This window comes from Manis pentadactyla, chromosome 5 (assembly GCF_030020395.1).
Source record: "Manis pentadactyla isolate mManPen7 chromosome 5, mManPen7.hap1, whole genome shotgun sequence".
In the NCBI taxonomy this organism is placed as follows: Eukaryota; Metazoa; Chordata; class Mammalia; order Pholidota; family Manidae; genus Manis; species Manis pentadactyla.
The window spans coordinates 13,432,281-13,454,335 of NC_080023.1; the positions used below are offsets into that span (position 1 = coordinate 13,432,281).

The 22,055-nt window shown below is 37.5% G+C and overlaps 1 protein-coding gene across 1 annotated transcript in view; it reads left to right on the forward strand.

Annotated features, from left to right (window-relative positions):
* NCAPG (non-SMC condensin I complex subunit G) overlaps positions 1-22,055 on the forward strand; it is a 57,855-nt gene that overhangs the window by 30,216 nt on the left and 5,584 nt on the right. Inside the window, exons 14-15 of the mRNA XM_036921043.2 lie at positions 1,784-2,008; positions 21,630-21,811. Coding sequence (XP_036776938.1) covers positions 1,784-2,008; positions 21,630-21,811 — 407 coding nt within the window. The remainder of the gene's footprint in view (positions 1-1,783; positions 2,009-21,629; positions 21,812-22,055) is intronic.

Sequence of the window (22,055 nt, forward strand, 5' to 3'; positions counted from 1 at the left end):
ATCTAGAGCAGTCCCTGTAGGATGCCCTGTAGAGGTGGTTTGTGGGAGGCAAATTCCCTCAACTTTTGCTTGTCTGGGAATTGTTTAATCCCTCCTTCATATTTAAATGATATTCGTGCTGGATACAGTAGTCTTGGTTCGAGGCCCTTCTGTTTCATTGCATTAAGTATATCATGCCATTCTCTTCTGGCCTGTAGGGTTTCTGTTGAGAAGTCTGATGATAGCCTGATGGGTTTTCCTTTGTAGGTAACCTTTTTTTTCTCTCTGGCTGCTTGTAATACTTTGTCCTTGTCTTTGATCTTTGCCATTTTAATTATTATGTGTCTTGGTGTTGCCCTCCTTGGATCCCTTGTCATGGGAGTTCTGTGTACCTCTGTGGTCTGAGAGGCCATTTTTTCCCCTAGTTTGGGGAAATTTTCAGCAATTATTTCTTCAAAGACATTTTCTATCCCCTTTTCTCTCTCTACTTCTTCTGGAATGCCTATGATTCTTAAATTATTTCTTTTATATTGATCACTCAGCTCTCTTAAAATTCTTTCATTCCTGGAGATCCTTTTATCTCTCTCTGCATCAGCTTCTCTGCGTTCCTGTTCTCTGTTTTCTAGTCCATTAATGGTCTCTTGCATCTCGTCCATTCTGTTTTGAAGTCCTTCCAGAGCTTGTTTTATTTCTGAATTCTCCTTCCTTAGTTCTTGCATATTTCTCTGCAAGTCCATCAGCATGGTTATGACTTTTGTTTTGAATTCTTTTTCAGGTAGACTGGCTAAATCTATCTCCCCAGATTCCTTCTCAGGGGAAGATGTAGCAGATGCCGAAGCTGTCTGGGTTAGTCTTGTCTGAATCATATTTTTTTGCCTTTTCATGTTGACAGGTGCTATTGACTGTCAGCTGGGAGGGCCAAAATTTTCACTTACTACTGGCCTTTCTTTACTGGGGCAACTGCGACCCCTAGTGGCTTGTGTTGGGTAATTGCGTGTAGAGTGGGTCTTTGTGTCTTGCCTGGCCGGAAGGGAGAAATTTCCCTTTCTGTGGGCGGAATTTGTCTCAGGCTGCTTCTCTGCTTTCGCAGCGCCCGGTGGGGTGATGGATGGGGGGGCTGCTTGACTGTTTGCCTCCGTGAGGGGTCTCAGAGCTGTTGCCCAGGGGGTTAGTGCACCCGGTTTTCCCTGTAATTTCCAGCTGCTGTACTGTGACCTGGGTTGTTTCCGTCAAGCTGTTAAGTCCCTGTCCCTTTAAGACTTTCAAAAAGCCCCCGCTTTTCTTTGTCACAGGGGCATCAGCTTCAGCACCCGCTCTGAGGTCTTACCCCCTGTTCTCCCAGTATCCAGGGCCCCCTGGGCATATACTGTGTCTGCGCTCTGGCCCGGATGGCGGGGGCTGGGTGCTCGGCAGTCCTGGGCTCCGTCTCCCTCCCGCTCTGCCTATTGTTCTCCCGCCGGGAGCTGGGGGGAGGGGCGCTCGCGTCCCGCAGGGCCGGGGCTTGTATCTTACCCCTTTCACCAGTCGCTGGGTTCTCGCTGGTGTAGCTGCAGTCTGGCCACTGTCCTGCGTCTTCTGGTCTCTCTTTTAGGGCTAGTTGTGTTTGTTGTATTTTCAAAAGTATATATGTTTTTGGGAGGAGATTCCCACTGTCCTACTCACGCCGCCATGTTGGCTCCGCCTCCCGGATTTGACACTTGTAATGAGACTAAGAAAGTAAGATGTGTGTTCATTTTATGAAGCATAGGCAAAATTAAAAACTTAACTAAATTTACTTTTTTTGGTGGGGTATATTTCAATTTAGGTTTTGCAAATTGATGATGTGACAATAAAAATAAGTGCTTTGAAGGCAATCTTTGACCAACTGATGACATTTGGGATTGAACCATTTAAAACTAAAAATATCAAAGCCCTTCAAAGTGAAGCAGAAATAAACACTGAAGAAGAACAAGAGTCAAAGGAAGATGAAGATGAGACTGCTACAGCCAGGAATATTCTGAAACTCCTTTCTGACTTCTTAGATAGTGAGGTAAGAAATAATCACAGCCCTATGAAATGTCATTTTCAGCATGTATATGTTTCTGCATTTTATATTTTTTAGACTGAAGCTTAAACTTGGTCAACATTTTTAAAATTTGCCTTTTGAATATCATAATTATACTTTCACTTTCTAATATGTCAAGTTTCTCACTATCAAATTGCAAGTGCAGCAAATTTAAGTGTAAAGAAAAATGAAATAACTCTTAGAGGGGATTGCTACTATTTTCCTCATCTCTTCCCTCTTCTTATGACTTAATCATAAATCCGAAGAGTATTAAATAATTTTACATTGGATAGGTGGAATGTCTAAGATAAGGTATGGGATTGGATCTTTTTTCTTAAGGTGTTCTTGAACTATATTTTTATGCCATATATAAACATTTCATTCAAAAATTTTATATTGACTTTTTCTTTAGAGGTGAAATTGAAGTTATATGAGCTAATAGTTTTAAAGTGAACAATTCTTTGGGGTTTAGTACATTCACAATGTATGCAACTACCACTTCTGTCTAATTTTTAAAACATTTTCATTATCCCAAAAGGAAACTACTCATGTTGCTCCCTGTTTCCCTTTTTTTGTTGTAATTTTTTTTACTGAAATAAAGTTGATATACAATATTATATTGGTTTCAGATATAACATATTGATTTGATAATTGTATACAGTCCTGGATGCATACCATGATAAGTATAGTTCCCTGTTACCATACCAAGATATTACAATATTCTTGGTTGTAGTCTCTGTGCTGTAGTTCTATTCCAATGACTAACTTACTTTACAATACACAGTTCGTACCTCTTTATCCCCTTCACCTATTTTGCCAATCCCTTTCCTCCTCTCCCTATGGTAACCAGCAGTCTGTTGTCCATATTTATGTGTCTGTTTCTTTTTTTTTTTTAGATTCCACATATAACTGAAGCTACATGGTATTTATCTTTCTTTGCCTGACTTACTTCACTTAGCATGAGACTCTAGGTCGTATATATTATTGCAAATGGCAAGAGTTCCTTTTTTATGGCTGAGTAATACTCCAGTGGGTATATATACCACATTTTATTTATCTGTTCATCTTATTTCCTTTTCTGTTACCCCTAAACAACTACTAGTCTGCATCCTGTCTCTGCATTTAACTATTCTGTATATTTCAAATAAATGAAATTATATGGTATGTGACTTTGTGTCTACTTTCTTTCACTTAGCTTGTTTTCAAGGCTCATCCATGTTGTAGTTTGTATCAGTACTTCTTATGGCAAAAAAATATTTCATGTTATGTATAAACCACAATTTGTTTACCCATTTATCCATTGAAGGATATTTGGGATCTTAGCTTTTGACTATGGTGAATAGTGCTGCTTTGAACATGCATGAATATGTATTTGTTTGAGTACCCATTTTCAGTTCCATTGGGTATATACCTAGTAGTGGAATTTCTTTTTTTTGTTTCCTCTCATCTCCTCTCTAGGATTCCCCTCATTTGGTTAATTAACTCATCTAACAACCTCACATATTAATTTTTTTAGTGAGAAAACTTAAGTTCTATCTTAGCAAATTTCATTTATACAATACAGCATTATCAAATACAGTTACCATGTTTTACATTAGGTCTCCAGAACTTGTCTTTTTAAAAATTTCTGAGATATAATAGAATTTATAACTGAAAATTTGTACTCTTTTACCAAGCTTTCTATATTTTCCCTACCACCCACTCTCGTCCCTTACAACCACTTTTCTACTGTTTCTGTGTGTTTGACTTTTTTTTCTTCTAAGATTCCACATATAAATGATAATGTGCAATAGTATTTGTCTTTCTCTGTGCACCTTTAGCATAATGTCCTCAAGGTCAATCCATGTTGTTGCAAATGCGAGGATTTCCTTCTTTTTTAATGGCTGAATAATATGCCATTATGTATATATACACCATATCTTTATCCACTTACCTATTGATGGACACTTAAATTGTTTCCATATCTTGACTATTGCAAATAATGCTGCAGTGAATGAACATGGGAATGCAGATATCTATTTGAGATTCTGTTTTCATCTCCTTTGGACATATATCCATAAGTGGGATTGGTGGATCACATGGTAGGTAGTTCCATTTTTAAGTTTTTTTAGGGAACTTCCATACTGTTTTCCATAGTGGCTGTACCAATTTACATTCCAGTCAAACAGTGCACGACAGTTCCCCTTTCTCCACATTCTCTTTTTGTTGGAAGCCATTCTAACAGTGTGAGGTGGTATTTCATTGTGGTTTTGATTTGCTTTTCCCTGATGATTAGTGATGTTAAGCACATTTTAAAATACCTGTTGTCCATTTGTCTTTTTCTAGGATAATGTCTATTCAGTTTCTTTGCCCATTTTTTAGTCTGATTGGGCTTTTTGCTACTGAGTTGTATGAGTTATTTATATATTTTTGGACATTACCCTTTGTCAGATAAATAGCTTGAAAATATTTTCCCCCATTCCGTAGGTTGCTGTTGCATTTTGTTGATTGTTTTCTTTGCTGTGCAGAAACTTTTCAGTTTTATGTCATCCCTCTTGTTTGTTTTTGCTTTTATGCTTTTGGTATCATACAGATAATAATTGCCAAGACCTTGTCAGGGAGCTTACCCCCATGTGTCCTTTGAAGAGTTTTATTGTTGCACATGGTAATTTCTTTAACAGTTTTGAGGACTTGCCAAACCGTTCATCACAGCAAGCCAAATCATTTTACATTCTCACCAACAAATGTACAAGGGTTTCAGTTTTTCCACATCCTTACCAATATTTTTTGTTTTCCATTAAAAATTTTTTAGTAATTCTAGTAAATTAAGGTGTCAGATTACCATAGTTTTGAATTTCATTTTCCTAATGAGTAATGATGTACTTGTTGGCTGTTTCTGTATCTGTTAAGAGAAATGTCTTTTCAAGGCCTTTGCTCTTTTTTAAACTTGTCCTTTTGGAGTTCTTTATATATTCTTGGTAGTAGAGCCTTATCAGGTATATGATATGCAGATGTTTCCTTTAATAGATTGTCTTTTCACTTCCTAATAATATCTTTAGATATATCAAAATTTTTAAATTTTCATTAAGATTATGCTGTTCCTTTTGTTGCTTCTGCTTTTCCTGTCTTAGAATACACTGCCAAATCCAAGTCATGGAGATTTATCACTGTGTTGTCTTCTGAAAGTTTTATTCCATTAGCTTTTTTATATTTATGCAGGTGATGTATTTTCAGTTAATACTTGTATGTGGTATGACACAGAGGTCCAATTTCATTGTTTTGCCTGTGGATATCTAGTTGTCTTAATACCATCAGTTGAAGAGACTATTCCTTTCCTTCCCATTGAATCATTTTGGCACTCTCTCAAGAATTAATTGACCATAGGTGTATAGGTTTATTTCTGGACTCTGAGTTCCATTCGATTGTCAATCTCTGTCCTTTTGCCAGTACCAGACTGTTTTGTTTATTGTAACTTTGTAGTAAGTTTTGAAATTGAGTTGAATTTTCCAAATTTTTTCTTTATTTTCAACACTGCTTTGGCTACTTGGGATTTCTTGCAATTCCTTATGAATTTGAGGAATTATATTTTTCCATTTCTGCAAAAAGTCCATTGGAATTTTGATAGGGACTGCCTTGCATATATAGATCAATCATACTGAGTAATGCTGACATCTTAACATTGTTAAGTCTTCCAATCCATAAATTCAGGTCTCTTTCTGTTTATTTAGGTCATATTTATTTCTTACAGAAGTGCTCTTTTGTTTTCAGGGCACAAATCTTTTAACTTATTTGGTTAAATTTATTCCTATGTATTTTATTTGGATGCTGTTGTAAATGGAATTGGTTTTTAAATTTCCTATTTGGATTGCTCATTAATCTTCTATAGAAACTCAACTGTTCTTTGTGTATTGTGATTTGATTTTGTATTCTACAATGATGCTGCATTTGTTTTGATTTTTTGGATTTCTCTATATACGATCATGTCATCAGTCTTCCTTTCCAATTTGAATATCTTTTATTTCTTTTTCTTGCCTAATTGCTCTGGCTAGAACTTCCAGTACAGTGTTAAACTTCCAGCAGTGGTTAATATTGTTAACCATTGTCTTGTTTCTGATCATAGGGGGAACATTTTCACTGTATAACCTTTGAGTCTGATATAAATTCTTCATAAATGCCTTTGCCATTTTCAGGAAGTTACCTTCTAATTCTTGTTTATCTGGGTGGGTGTGCGGGTTTTTTTGTTTTTGTTTTTTAAGGCAACTTTTTTTTTTTTGAGAGGGCATCTCTCATATTTATTGATCAAATGGTTGTTAACAGTTTACAACAGTAAAATTCTGTACAGGGGACTCAATGCACAATCATTAATCCACCCCAAGCCTAATTCTCATCAGTCTCCGATCTTCTGAAGCACAACGAACAAGTTCTTACATGGTGAACAGTACAAGGGCAGTCATCACAGAAACTTTTGGTTTTGATCACGCGTTATGAACTATAAACAATCAGGTCAAATATGAATATTCGTTTGATTTTTATACTTGATTTATATGTGAATCCCACATTTCTCCATTATCATTATTATTATTATTATTATTATTATTAATAAAATGCTGAAGTGGTAGGTAGATGCAAGATAAAGGTAGAAAACATAGTTTAGTGCTGTAAGAAAGCGAATGTAGATGATCAGGTGTGTGCCTATAGGCTAAGTATTAATCCAAGCTAGACAAGGGCAACAAAACATCCACGGATGCAGAAGATTTCTCTCAAAACGGGGGGTGAGGTTCTAAGCCTCACCTCTGTTGATCCCCAATTTCCCACCTGATGGCCCCCCTGCGACTGTGCCTGTCTTAGGTTGTTCCTCCCTTGAGGAATCTTACCCGTCTCTGGCTAACCAGTCATCTTCCGGGGCCATACAGGGAAATGTAAAGTTGGTAAGTGAGAGAGAAGCCTTATTGTTTGAAATGGTTAGCTTTTTATTTCTTTGCATATTTATGCCCTGTAGCTTCTATGCCCAGCATTTGTCTTGAGGTATCTTTACCACTTGGAAGAATTATGATACTCGGTAAATTTGATATGAGGCACGAATTCTATTTAAGGGTTGTAATTAAAAGGAAGAAGAAAAGCTATAGAAGTAGCAGGCGGAAAAAAACATGGGAAGATTGATTATTTCTTTGACATATCTTCTTGTAGAGTAACTTAAGCATGTATAGGTTTTAAACTACTAATTAAATTGCACACACACATTAACATAATAGGAATATAGTTACATAACCAAAGCAGACCTACAACTACCAGCCATCTCCAGTGAAACAAAGAAAACCAGTTAAGCACCCTAAGCATTTGTGAAAACTTATCTATGATGTGCTGGATATTGTCTAACTGGATTTGAATAGTTTGAGAAAAATCAGACCAATTTAAAACAACACATTCCTGGGAACTGTTCACATCCCATATGTTCTTTTAACAGTAGATAGTCTGTAGTCTCAAGATTTTGGAGCACTGCAACTTGCACTTCTAATTCTTTGTTGAGTTCCAACAGTATAGATCCAGTCAAATTTGTTATTTTACTGTAATGCACAGGCCAGCTTAGATATCTCCTTCTTCATTCCAATGGCAATTCCAGGAACCAGTGGGGTGAATGCAGCTACAACTGCAACAGCGCCAGGATCTTTGTTGATGTTTTTTGACGATCATCTTCTGGAATGACTCTTCCAGAGTATGTTGATGTTGGAACTTCTTCTTCATATCGTATCTTAGTTCGTTTTCTGGGTAGCCAAATTAGGCTTTGATCCTCTGTATAAACACAAACAGACCCTTTGCCCACACTTTGATATGCCCTTTATACCATTGTGAAGAACTTATTGGAGGTCACCACACAGGAACTACTTTTTTTTGTTTGTTTGTTATCATTAATCTACAATTACATGAAGAATGTTATGTTTACTAGGCTCTCCACTATACCAGGTCCCCCCTATAAACCCCTTTACAGTCACTGTCCATCAGCATAGCAAAATGCTGTAGAATCACTACTTGTCTTCTCTGTGTTCTACAGCCCTCCCCTTTCTCCCACTCCCACTTTATGCATGTTAATCTTAATACCCCCCTTCATCTTCCCCCCCCCTTATCCTCCCCAGTCCCTTTCCCTTTGGTACCTGTTAGTCCATTCTTGGGTTCTGTGATTCTGCTGCTGTTTTGTTCCTTCAGTTTTTCCTTTGTTCTTACACTCCACAGATGAGCGAAATCATTTGGCATTTGTCTTTCTCCGCTTGGCTTATTTCACTGAGCATAATATCCTCTAGCTCCAACCATGTTGTTGCAAATGGTAGGATTTGTTTTCTTCTTATGGCTGAATAATATACCATTGTGTATATATACCACATCTTCTTTATCCAATCATCTACTGATGGACACTTAGGTTGCTTCCAATTCTTGGCTATTGTAAATAGTGCTGCGATAAACATAGGGGTGCATCTGTCTTTTTCAAACTGGAGTGCTGCATTCCTAGGGTAAATTCCTAGGAGTGGAATTCCTGGGTCAAATGGTAAGTTTATTTTGAGCATTTTGAGGAACCTCCATACTGCTTTCCACAATGGTTGAACTAACTTACATTCCCACCAGCAGTGTAGGAGGGTTCCCCTTTCTCCACAGCCTCGCCAACATTTGTTGTTGTTTGTCTTTTGGATGGCAGCCATCCTTACTGGTGTGAGGTGATACCTCATTGTAGTTTTAATTTGCATTTCTCTGATAATTAGCGATGTGGAGCATCTTTTCATGTGTCTGTTGGCCATCTGTATTTCTTTTTTGGAGAACTGTTCAGTTCCTCTGCCCATTTTTTAAGTGGATTCTTTGTTTTTTGCTTCTTGAGGTGGGTGAGCTCTTTATATATTTTGGACGTCAAGCCTTTATCGGATCTGTCATTTTCAAATATATTCTCCCATACTGTAGGGTTCCTTTGTGTTCTATTGATGGTGTCTTTTGCTGTACAGAAGCTTTTCAGCTTAATATAGTCCCACTTGTTCATTTTTGCTGTTGTTTTCCTTGCCCGGGGAGATATGTTCAAGAAGAGGTCACTCATGTTTATGTCTAAAAGGTTTTTGCCTATGTTTTTTCCTAAGAGTTTTATGGTTTCATGACTTAAATTCAGGTCTTTGATCCATTTCGAATTTACTTTTGTGTATGGGGTTAGACAGTGATCCAGTTTCATTCTCTTACATTTAGCTGTCCAGTTTTGCCAGCACCATCTGTTGAAGAGACTGTCATTTCGCCATTGTATGTCCATGGCTCCTTTATCAAATATTAATTGACCATATATGTTTGGGTTAATGTCTGGAGTCTCTATTCTGTTCCACTGGTCTGTGGCTCTGTTCTTGTGCCAGTACCAAATTGTCTTGATTACTATGGCTTTGTAGTAGAGCTTGAAATTGGGGAGTGAGATCCCCCCTACTTTATTCTTCTTTCTCAGGATTGCTTTGTCTATTCTGGGTCTTTGGTGTTTCCATATGAATTTTTGAATTATTTGTTCCAGTTCATTGAAGAATGTTGCTGGTAGTTTCATAGGGATTGCATGAAATCTGTATATTGCTTTGGGCAGGATGGCCATTTTGATGTTATTAATTATTCCTAGCCATGAGCATGGGATGAGTTTCCATTTGTTATTGTCCCCTTTAATTTCTCTTAAGAGTGAATTGTAGTTTTCAGAGTATAGGTCTTTCACTTCTTTGGTTAGGTTTATTCCTAGGTATTTTATTCTTTTTGATGCAATTGTGAATGGAATTGTTTTCCTGATTTCTCTTTCTATTGGTTCATTGTTAGTGTATAGGAAAGCTACAGATTTCTGTGTGTTAATTTTGTATCCTGCAACTTTGCTGTATTCTGATATCAGTTCTAGTAGTTTTGGAGTGGAGTCTTTAGGGTTTTTTATGTACAATATCATGTCATCTGCAAATAGTGACAGTTTAACTTCTTTACCAATCTGGATTCCTTGTATTTCTTTGTTTTGTCTGATGGCTGTGGCTAGGACCTCCAGTACTATGTTAAATAACAGTGGGGAGAGTGGGCATCCCTGTCTAGTTCCCGATCTCAGAGGAAAAGCTTTCAGTTTCTCGCCGTTCAGTATAATGTTGGCTGTGGGTTTATCATATATGGCCTTTATTATGTTGAGGTACTTGCCCTTTATACCCATTTTGCTGAGAGTTTTTATCACGAATGGATGTTGAATTTTGTCGAATGCTTTTTCAGCATCTATGGAGATGATCATGTGGTTTTTGTCTTTCTTTTTGTTGATGTGGTGGATGATGTTGATGGATTTTTGAATGTTGTACCATCCTTGCATCCCTGGGATGAATCCCACTTGGTCATGGTGTATGATCCTTTTGATATACTTTTGAATTCGGTTTGCTAATATTTTATTGAGTATTTTTGCATCTACATTGATCAGGGATATTGGTCTGTAGTTTTCTTTTTCGGTGGGGTCTTTGCCTGGTTTTGGTATTAGGGTGATGTTGGCTTCATAGAATGAGTTTGGGAGTATTCCCTCCTCTTCTATTTTTTGGAAAACTTTAAGGAGAATGGGTATTACGTCTTCTCTGTGTGTCTGATAAAATTCCTAGGTAAATCTGTCCGGCCCGGGGGTTTTGTTCTTGGGTAGTTTTTTGATTACCGTTTCAATTTCTTTGCTCGTAATTGGTTTGTTTAAGTTTTGTGTTTCTTCCTTGGTCAGTCTTGGGAGGCTGTATTTTTCTAGGAAGTTGTCCATTTCTTCTAGGTTTTCCAGCTTGTTGGCATATTGGTTTTCATAGTAGTCTTTAATAATTCTTTGTATTTCTGTAGAGTCTGTCGTGATTTTTCCGTTCTCATTTCTGATTCTGTTTTATTTGTGTTGATTCTCTTTTTCTCTTAATAAGTTTGGTTAGAGGCTTATCTATTTTGTTTATTTTCTCAAAGAACCAGCTCTTGGTTTCGTTGATTATTGCTATTGTTTTATTCTTCTCAATTTTGTTTATTTCTTCTCTGATCTTTATTATGTCCCTCCTTCTGCTGACTTTAGGCCTCATTTGTTCTTCTTTTTCCAGTTTCGATAATTGTGATGTTAGACTATTCATTTGGGATTGTTCTTGCTTCTTCAAGTGTGCCTGGGTCGCTATATACTTTCCTCTTAAGACTGCTTTCGCTGCGTCCCACAGAAGTTGGGGCTTTGTGTTGTTGTTGTCATTTGTTTCTATATATTCCTTGATGTGTATTTTGATTTGTTCGTTGATCCATTGATTATTTAGGAGCATGTTGTTAAGCCTCCATGTGTTTGTGAGCCTTTTTGTTTTCTTTGTAGAATTTATTTCTAGTTTTATACCTTTGTTGTCTGAAAAATTGGTTGGTAGAATTTCAATATTTTGGAATTCACTTAGGCTCTTTTTATGGGCTAGTATGTGGTCTAATCTGGAGAATGTTCCATGTGCACTTGAGAAGAATGTATTTCCTGTTGCTTTTGGATGTAGAGTTCTATAGATGTCTATTAGGTCCATCTGTTCTACTGTGTTGTTCAGTGCCTCTGTGTCCGTACTTATTTTCTGCCCGGTGGATGTATCTTTTGGGGTGAGTGGTGTTTTGAAGTCTCCTAGAATGAATGCATTGCAGTCTATTTCCCACTTGAGTTCTGTTAGTATTTGTTTCACATATGCTGGTGCTCCTGTGTTGGGTGCATATATATTTAGAATGGTTATATCCTCTTGTTGGACTGAGCCTTTTACCATTATGTAGTGTCCTTCTTTATCTCTTGTTACTTTCTTTGTTTTGAAGTCTATTTTGTCTGTTATTAGTACTGCAACCCCTGCTTTCTTCTCGCTGTTGTTTGCCTGAAATATGTTTTTCCATCCCTCGACTTTTAGTCTGTACATGTCTTTGGGTTTGAGGTGAGTTTCTTGTAAGCAGCATATAGATGGGTCTTGCTTTTTTATCCATTCTGTTACTCTGTGTCTTTTGATTGCTGCATTAAATCCATTTACATTTAGGGTGACTATTGAAAGATATGTATTTATTGCCATTGCAGGCTTTAAATTCGTGGTTACCAAAGGTTCAAGGTTAGCCTCTTTAGTATCTTGCTGCCTAACTTAACTCGCTTATTGAGCTGTTATATACACTGTCTGGAGATTCATTTCTTCTCTCCCTTCTTATTCCTCCTCGATTCTTCATATGTTGGGTGTTTTGTTCTGTGGTCTTTCTAGGAGTGCTCCCAGCTAGAGCAGTCTCTGTAAGATGCCCTGTAGAGGTTTTTTGTGGGAAGCAAATTCCCTCAGCTTTTGCTTGTCTGTGAATTGTTTGATCCAGCCATCATATTTAAATGATAGTCGTGCTGGATACAGTATCCTTGGTTCAAGGCCCTTCTGTTTCATTGCATTAAATATATCATGCCATTCTCTTCTGGCCTGTAGGTTTTCTGTCGAGAAGTCTGATGATAGCCTGATGGGTTTTCCTTTATAGGTGACCTTTTTCTCTCTAGCTGCCTTTAAAACTCTTTCCTTGTCCTTGATCTTTGCCATTTTAATTATTATGTGTCTTGGTGTTGTCCTCCTTGGATCCTTTCTGTTGGGGGTTCTGTGTATTTCCGTGGTCTGTTCGATTATTTCCTCCCCCAGTTTGGGGAAGTTTTCAGCAATTATTTCTTCAAAGACACTTTCCATCTATCCCTTTTCCTCTCTCTTCTTCTTCTGGTACCCCTATAATACGGATATTGTTCCATTTGGATTGGTCACACAGTTCTCTTAATATTGTTTCATTCCTGGAGATCTTTTTATCTCTATGTCAGCTTCTATGCGTTCCTGTTCTGTGGTTTCTATTCCTTCAATGACCTCTTGCATCTTATCCATTCTGCTTATAAATCCTTCCAGAGTTTGTTTCACTTCTGTAATCTCCTTCCTGGTATCTGTGATCTCCCTCCAGACTTCATCCCATTGCTCTTGCATTTTTCTCTGCATCTCCGTCTGCATGTTTATGATTTTTATTTTGACTTCTTTTTCAGGAAGACTGGTTAGGTCTGTCTCCTTCTCTGGTGTTGCCTCTGTGATCTTTGTTTGCCTGTAATTTTGCCTTTTCATGGTGATAGAAATAGTTTGCAGAGCTGGAACAAGTGACGGCTGGAAGAACTTCCCTTGTTGGTTTGTGGCCTTTCTCTCCTTGGAGAACAGTGACCTCTAGTTGCTTGTGCTGGGCAGCTGCGCGCAGACAGGGCTTCTGCTTCCTGTAAGGCGACTTTTTAAAAATTAAGGTATTATTGATATACACACTTATGATGGTTTCACATGAAAAATATTGTTTTTACTAAATTCACCCATATTGCCAATTCTCCCCCTCAGCCCCCATACCCCATTTCAGTCACTGCCCATCAGTGTAGTTAGATGCCACAGAGTCACTTCTTGTCTTCTCTGTGCTACACTGTCTTCCCCATGACCTCCCCCACACCATGTGAGCTAATCATAATATCCCTCAATCCCCTTCTCCCTCTCACACCACCTGCTGTCACTCCCCCTCCCCTTTGGTAACCGTTGGTCCCTTCTTGGAGTTAGTGAGTCTGCTGATGTTTTGTTCCTTTACATCGTCGTCATACTCAAAAAAAGAGGGAATTCATTTTGGTACTTGCCTTTCTCTGCCTGGCTTATTTCACTGAGCAAAATAATGTTGCAAATACTAGGATTTGTTACTTTCCTACGGCTGAATAGAATTCCATTGTGTAAATGTACCACATCTTCTTTATCCATTCATCTACTGATGGACAGTAAGGTTGCATCCATATCTTGGCTATTGTAAATAGTGCTGCAGTAAACATAGGGGTGCATATATCTTTTTGAATCTGAGAACTTGTATTCTTTGGGTAAATTTCTAGGAGTGGAATTCCTGGGTCAAATGGTATTTCTGTTTTTAGTTTTTAGAGGAACCTCCATATTGCTTTCCACAATAGTTGAAGTAATTTACGTTACCACCAGCAGTGTAGGAGGGTTCCCCTTTCTCCACATCCTTGCCAGTATTTGTTGTTGTTAGTCTTTTTGATGCTGGCCATCCTAACTGGTGTGAGGTGATATCTCATTGTGATTTTAATTTGCATTTACTGATAATTAGCGATGTGGAGCATCTTTTCATGTGTCTGTTGACTATCTGAATTTCTTCTTTGGAGAACTGTTTGTTCATATCCTCTGCCCATTTGTTAATAGGGTTATTTGTTTTTTAGATGTGGAGGTGTGTGGGTTCTTTATATATTTTGGATGTTAACCCTTTGTCGGATATGTCATTTACAAATATATTCTCCTACACTGTAGGATTCCTTTTTCTTTTACTGGTGGTGTCCTTTGCTGTACAGAAGCTTTTTAGCTTGATGTAGTCCCATTTGTTCATTTTTGCTTTTGTTTCCCTTGCCCAAGGAGATGTGTTCAGCAAAGAAGTTGCTCATGTTTATATTCAAGACATTTTTGCCTGTGTTTTCTTCTAAGAGTTTTATGGTTTGATGACTTACATTCAGGTCTTTGATCCATTTCAGGTTTACTTTTATGTATGGGGTTAGACAATAATCCAGTTTCGTTCTCTTGCATATAGCTGTCCAGTTTTGCCAACACCAGTTGTTGAAGAGGCTGTCATTTCCCCATTGTATATCCATTGGTCCTTTATCATATATTAATTGACCATATATTCTTGGGTTTATATCAGGGCTCTCTAGTCTGTTTCATTGGTCTGCAGGTCTGTTCTGTGCCAGTACCAAATTATTTAGATTACTGGGGCTTTGTTGTAGAGCTTGAAGTAAGGGAGCGTAATCCTCTCAGTTTTATTCTTCCTTCTCTGGATTGCTTTGGGGTATTTTGTGGTTCCACATGAATTTTGGAACTATTTGCTCTAGTTAGTTGAAGAATGCTGTTGGTATTTTGATAGGGACTGCATTGAATCTGTAGATTGCTTTAGGCAGGATGGCCATTTTGACAATATTAATTCTTCCTACCCAAGAGCACGGGATGAATTTCCATTTATTAGTATTCTCTTTAATTTCTCTCAAGAGTGTCTTGTCGTTTTCAGGGTATAGGTCTTTCACTTCCTTAGTTAGATTTATTCCTAGATACTTTATTCTTTTTGATGCAATTGTGAATGGAATCGTTTTCCTGATTTCTCTTTCTGCTAGTTCATCATTAGTGTATAGGAATGCAACAGAGTTCTGTGTATTGATTTTGTATCCTGCAACTTTTCTGAATTCAGCTATTAGGTCTAGTAGTTTTGGGGTGGATTCTTTAGGGTTTTTTATGTACAATATCATGTCTTCTGCAAACAGTGACAGTTTAACTTCTTCCTTATGAGTCTCAATGCCATTTATTTCTTTGTGTTGTCTGATTGCTGTGGCTAGGACCTCCAGTACTATGTTGAATAAAAGTGGGGAGAGTGTGCATCTTGTCCTGTTCCCAATCCTAAAAGAAAGCTTTTCAGTTTTTCAGTGTTAAGTATGATGTTGGCTGTGGGTTTGTTGTATATGGCCTTTAATATCTTGAGGTACTTGTCCTCTGTACCTATTTTGTTGCAAGTTTTTATCATGAATGGATGTTGAATTTTGTCAAATGCTTTTTCAGCATCTATGGAAATGATCATGTGATTTTAGTCCTTTTTATTGATGTGTAGTGTTTGATGCTGATGGATTTTTTTTAATGTTGTACCATCCTTGCATCCCTGGGATGAATCCCACTTGATTATGATGTATGGTCCTCTTTATGTTTTTTTTAATACAGTTTGCTAATATTTTGTTGAGTATCTTTGCATGTATTTTCATCAGCAATATTGGTCTGTAATTTTCTTTTTCTGTAGTGCCTTTGCGTGGTATAGCGATGCTGGCCTCATGGCATGGGTTTGTAAGTATTTCCTCTTACTTTTCAGAAAACTTTAAGGAGGATTGGTATTAGGTCTTCACTAAATGTTTGACAAAATTCAGTGGTGAAGCCATCTGATACAGGGCTTTAGTTTTTTTTATTACCAATTCAGTTTCGTTGCTGGTAATTGGTCTGTTCAGATTTTCTGTTTCTTCCTGGGTCAGCCTTGGAAGGTAGTATTTTGCTAGAAAGTCATCTATTTCTTCTAAGTTATCCAATTTCTTAGCATATAATTTTACATAGTATTCTGTCATAATTCTTTGTTTTTCTGTTGTGTCCATAGTGATTTTTCCCTTCTCATGTGTGATTCTGTTTCTCTGTGTGGACTCTTTTTTTCTTGATAAGTCTTCCTAGGGGTTTGTCTATTTTGTTAATTTTCTCAAAGAACCAGCTCCTGCTTTCATTGATTCTTTCTTTTGTTTTATTCTTCTCGATTTTATTTATTTATGCTCTGATCTTTATTATGCCCCTCCTGACTCTGGGCCTCAGTTGTTCTTCTTTTTCTAGTTTCATTAATTGTGACTTCAGACTATTCATATAGGATTATTGTTCATTTTTGAGGTAAGCCTATATTGCTATATTCTTTCATCTTATCATGGCCTTCGCTGTGTCCCACAAATTTTGTGGTGTTATTTCATTTATTTCCATATATTGCTTGATCTCTTTTTATTTGGTCATTGATGCATTGATTATTTTGGAGCATGTTTTTAAGCCTCCATGTGTTTATGGGCTTTTTAATTTTCTTTGCGTAATTTATTTCCAGTTTCATACCTTTGTGGTCCAAGAAGCTGTTTGGTATAATTTCAATCCTTCTGAATTTTCTGAAACTCTTTTTGTGGCCTAGTATATGATCTATTCTTGAAAATGTTCCATGTGCACTTGAGAAGAATGTATATCCTGCTGCTTTTGGATGGAGTGTTCTGTACATGTCTGTTAGGTCCTTCTTTTCTAATGTGTTCAATGCTTCTATGTCCTTACTTATTTTCTCTGCTGGATCTGTCCTTTGGCGTGAGTGGAGTGTTGAAGTCTCCTAAAATGAATGCATTGCATTCTATTTCCTCCTTCAATTCTGTTAGTATTTGTTTCACTTATGTAGGTGCTCTTGTTTTGGGTGCTAAGATACTTATAATGATTATATCCTCTTGTTGGACAAGCCCCTTTATCATTATGGAATGTCCTTTGTCTTATGACTTTGTTTTGAAGTCTGTTTTGTCTGATACAAGTACTGCAACTCCTGCTTTTTTCTCCTTATTAGTTGCATGAAATATCTTTTTCATCCTTTCACTTTCAGTCTGTGTATGTGTTTGGGTTTGAAGTGAGTCTCTTGTAGTTAGCATGTAGATGGGTCTTGTTTTTTTTTTTATCCATTCAGTGATGCTATGTCTTTTGATTGGTGCATTGAGACCATTTACATTTAGGGTGATTATCGATAGTTATGTACTTATTGCCATTGCAGGCTTTAGATTCATGGTTACCAAAGGTTCAAGGGTAACTTCCTTTCTATCTAACCGTCATATTTAACTCACTTAGTATGGTACTACAAACACAATCTAAAGGTTCTTTTTTTTCTCCCCATCTTTTTCTTCCTCCTCCATTCTTTATATCTTAGGTTTCATATTCTGTACTCTTCATCTGTCCCTTGACTGACTTTGGGGGTGGTTTATTTAATTTTCCACCTGCTTAGCAATTAAATGTTCTTCTTACTTTACTGTGGTTTTATTTCCTCTGGTAACAGTTATTTAGCCTTAGGAATACATCCATCTATAGCAGTCCCTCCAAAATACACTGAAGAGATATTTTGTGGGAGTTAAATTCTCTCAGCTTTTGCTTATCTGGAAATTGTTTAATCCCTCCTTCAAATTTAATTGATAATCGTGCCGGGTAGGGTATTCTTGGTTCAAGGCCCTTCTGCTTCATTGCATTAAATATATCATTCCACCCCCTTCTGGCCTGTATGGTTTCTGTTGAGAAATCTTATGATAGCCTTATGGGTTTTCCTTTGTAGGTGATCTTTTTTCTCTCTGTGGCTGCTTTTAATACTGTGTCCTTGTCTTTGAACTTTGCCATTATAATTATTATATGTCTTGGTGTTGTCTTCCTTGGGTTCCTTGTGTTGGGAGATCTATGTACCTCCTTGGCCTGAGAGACTATCTCCTTCCCCAGATTGGGAAAGTTTTCAGCAATTAACTCCTCAAAGACATTTTCTATCCCCTTTTTCTCTCTCTTCTTCTTCTGGTACTCCTATAATGTGAATATTTTTCTGTTTAGATTGGTTGCACAGTTCTTTCAATGTTCTTTCGTTCCTAGAGATCCTTTTTTCTCTCTGTACCTCAGCTTCTTTGTATTCCTCTTCTCTAATTTGCATTCCATTTACCGTCTCCTCTACTATATCTAATCTGCTTTTAAATCCCTCCATTGTATGTTTCATTTCTGACAGTGTATTCCATAATGATTGAATGAATCTCTGGAATTCTTTCCTGAGTTCTTGAATATTTTTCTGTACCTCCATGAGCATGTTTATGATTTTATTTTGAAATCTCCTTCAGGAAGAGTGATGAGTTCAGTTTGACTTGACCCTTTTTCTGGTGTTTGTGGGATTTGGGTTTGAGCCAGGTTCCTTTGACATTTCGTATTTGTATGTGGCACCCTCTAGTGCCCAGAAGTTCTACTCTTTGGAGCTGCTCAGCCCCTGGAGTGATGTCAGGGGTCGCGTGGGAGTGTCGCTGGTGCCTCGGAGGTAGAAAGAGCTTTTGCTGCTTCCCTGCTGCTAGGCCTGCCTCCACTGCCTGACTCAGTGTGCTGAGTACACAGGTATAAGCTTCTGTGCCTTGGGTTTGTAGGCGCTGTAGGCAGGGCTTCTGGCTGGCTGGCCTGACACCAGGGCAGGGACTACTGGTTTGCAAGGTGGTGCTGTCAGGCCAGGAGAAAGGCGTAGCAGGTTGCGTATCATGGTGGGGGTTCTTGGAGATGCACAGCCAGCCAGGGGCATGGAGCGCCTGAAGCTCCTGAAAGTTCCCAGCCTGCTGTGCAGAGTGCTCCTGGATGATTTCGTCCACCTGTCCTTTCTCTTGAGCAGTAAGCTCTGCGTAATTCTTGCCCCTTTAGCAGCTCGCTCACTCCTAGGAAGTTTCTCCGACCTCCTGTCTTTCTTTTGTCTCAGAGGTACCAGATGTGGATTTATGTTTTCCAAAAGTGGCCGGAATCTCAGTCTCTCTAGGTATTCTGCCTGTCTTAGCTTTCCAACCCCACTAATCTCCACAGCACCATGCAATGTAGGTTCGTGCTCCCAGAGTAGATCTCCAGGGCTGGGTGTTCAGCAGTCCCAGGCCTCCACTCCCTCCCCTTTCCATTTCTCTTTCTCCCACTGGTGAGCTGGGATGGGGGAATGGCCTGCATCCTGCTTGATCATAGCTTTGGTCCATTACCCTGATCCGTGAGGTCTGTTCTCTTCTCCAGGTGTATGCATTCTGCCACAGCCTTCTTTCGTGTTGCTCTTTCAGGATTATTGGTATTAATTATATTTTCGTATGTTATGTGGTTTTGGGAGGTCCTCAGTCTCACCTCTCTCTCCGCCATCATTAATCATTGGTGTGTCTTTTTAAAATATTGAAACAATGTTTAGTAGTTTTTCTACATTGCTGTGACGGTCATGTTTTCCACCCTTCCTGTCCACACACACACATTGTTTCATTGATACATTACATTGCTTGATATAGTTAGGCTGAACCAACCTTGCATTTGGGGTATAAATTCCACATGGTTATGGTGTATAAGTTTTTTAATATGTTGGATTTGTGTTGCTAGTGGTTTGTTGAATATTTCTACATCTTAAGTTTTCTTAAGTCAGTTTGCTAATTTATATATATTTCGGAAATTGTTCATTTTTCTACGTTATTTAATTTGTGTTTAGTTTTTAGTTTTCATGACATTCTCTCATAATCCTTTTCATTTCTGTAAGATGAGTTGTAATGTCATCTCTTTCATTTCTGGTTTTAGTTATTTGCTTTTTCTTTTTGTCAGTCTAGCTGAAAGTTTGTCGATTTTGTTCTTCTTTTCAAAGAACCAACTTTTTGGTTTCATTGACTTTTTTTTTTCTCCCTCCCATTTTTCTACCTGTTTTGTTTACCTTTTCTTTAATCTTCATTATTTCTTTCTCTTTCCTTCTTGGAGTTTAGTTTGCACTTCTTTTTTAGTTTCTTAAGGTGTAAAGGTAGGCTGTTGATTTGAGATTTTCTTTAATCTAGGCATTTGCTGCCATCAGTTGTCCTCTGAGCACTGCTTTCACTGTACCTCATAAGTTTTGGTTTATTGTATTGTCACCTTCATTCACCTCTAAGTATTTTCCAATTTCCTTTTTTATTTCTTTTTTGGCCCATTGGTATTGTAAGAAGAATGTAAAGTTTAATTTATACATATTTATGAATTTTACAATGTTCTTCTGTTATTGCTGTGTAGGTGCATTCCATTTTGGTTGAAGAAGATACTTTGTATGATTTCACTTTATACAATTTTTGAGACTTGTTTTGGGCCTTACATATGGTCCATCCTTGAAAATCTGTGTGTACTTGAGAAGAATTTTTATTCTGCTATTTTTGGGTGTTCTGTATGTTTGGTAGGTCTAGTTGGTTTATAGTTTGTTCAAGCTCTTTATTTCCTTATTGATCTTCTTTGTTCAATTTTCAAAGAACCAACTTCTTTTCAAAGAAGTGGAGTACTGAAGTCTTTGATTATTATTGTAGAGCTGTTTCTCCCTGCACTTCTGTCAATGTTCATGTATTTTTGGGCTCTTGTTGTTTGTTGTGTACCTATTTACAATTATCTTTTTGATGAATTGGCCTTTTAAAAAAATCAGTATTTAGTGCCCTTTGTCTCTTTTCATAGTTTTTGGCTTACTGTATTTTGACTACAAAATGACAGAGTAAGTCCTTCATTATCATAATTAAAGTGTAAATGGGTCAAACTTTCCAAGCAAAAGATAGAGATTAGCTTCTTAACTTTGGAGTTTTTAAATTTGAGCCAAGCAATGTTTTAACTTATTTTTGGAAATTGTCCAGTGCTGTGGGCTTGCTGACTTTGGATGGGTAGGAAAAGTACTGAACATTAAAAGTGTTTGACAGTAAATGAATGAATTTTGTTTTGTTTTGTTTTTATAATATTGATATATGCATGTGATCACGCATCCAGAAAGTGTCATAGTCTCAATAACCAGTATTTTAACCACTACCCTTTTAATACCTGTTACCTCCATTTGTATACCACTTTACCTTCTTTTCCATTTTCTTCTCTAGGTTTATTTTGGTTACTTTCTAGGAATGCTTTTTTCTACTTGTACATTTTCTGTTCACATTTTACCTATTATTCAGACACACTGCCACTCTCCTTCCTTTGGAGCTTTCCTTCATAGGCATCTTCCTCTGATGGCAAGACACAATTACTGAGGGTTTTCTATATCTTCGTACCATGAGTAGCATTTAATATGTACTGCTTTGGTTTTTGGTTTCACAGCATTTAAAAGGCTTTTGGTTCTTGAAAAGAATTTTAAAGGAATGACATTTTCATAGCTAGAAGAAGAATTTGTCACATAGTCTTTAGTTAAAAAGGGTGAAATAAAAGTTGAGATGCCTTTAATAACCTCATAATAACATGAGTGATTTGGGGGTAGTTTATGTAAAAATGTTTTAGGACAGGCTTCATTGTGAGGCTTAAAAAGGAAATACAAATAAAAATGTCACAATCATTTTTATCAGGTATCTGAACTCAGGACAGGAGCTGCAGAAGGACTAGCAAAGCTGATGTTCTCTGGGCTTCTGGTCAGCAGCAGGATTCTTTCTCGTCTCGTCTTGTTGTGGTACAATCCTGTGACTGAAGAGGACGTTCAGCTTCGGCATTGCCTAGGCGTGTTCTTCCCCATGTTTGCTTATGCAAGCAGGTATTTTGTCAGATTGATCAGTAAAAATCTGACTTGAAGTTAAATTCAGACTCCGTGTGAATTGTATCTATGTATGATTTTGTTGATAGTCTTTCTTCAGTGTTTAGTCATGAAATGAGAAGAACTTTACTAGATTTTATCTTCCTGAATTATCTGGCTCTTTCCTAGATGAAAATGCACTATATCTTGATAGGGTGAATTTTATACTCTTTATTTTTGAGAATACTGCTCTACCTTTGCCAAC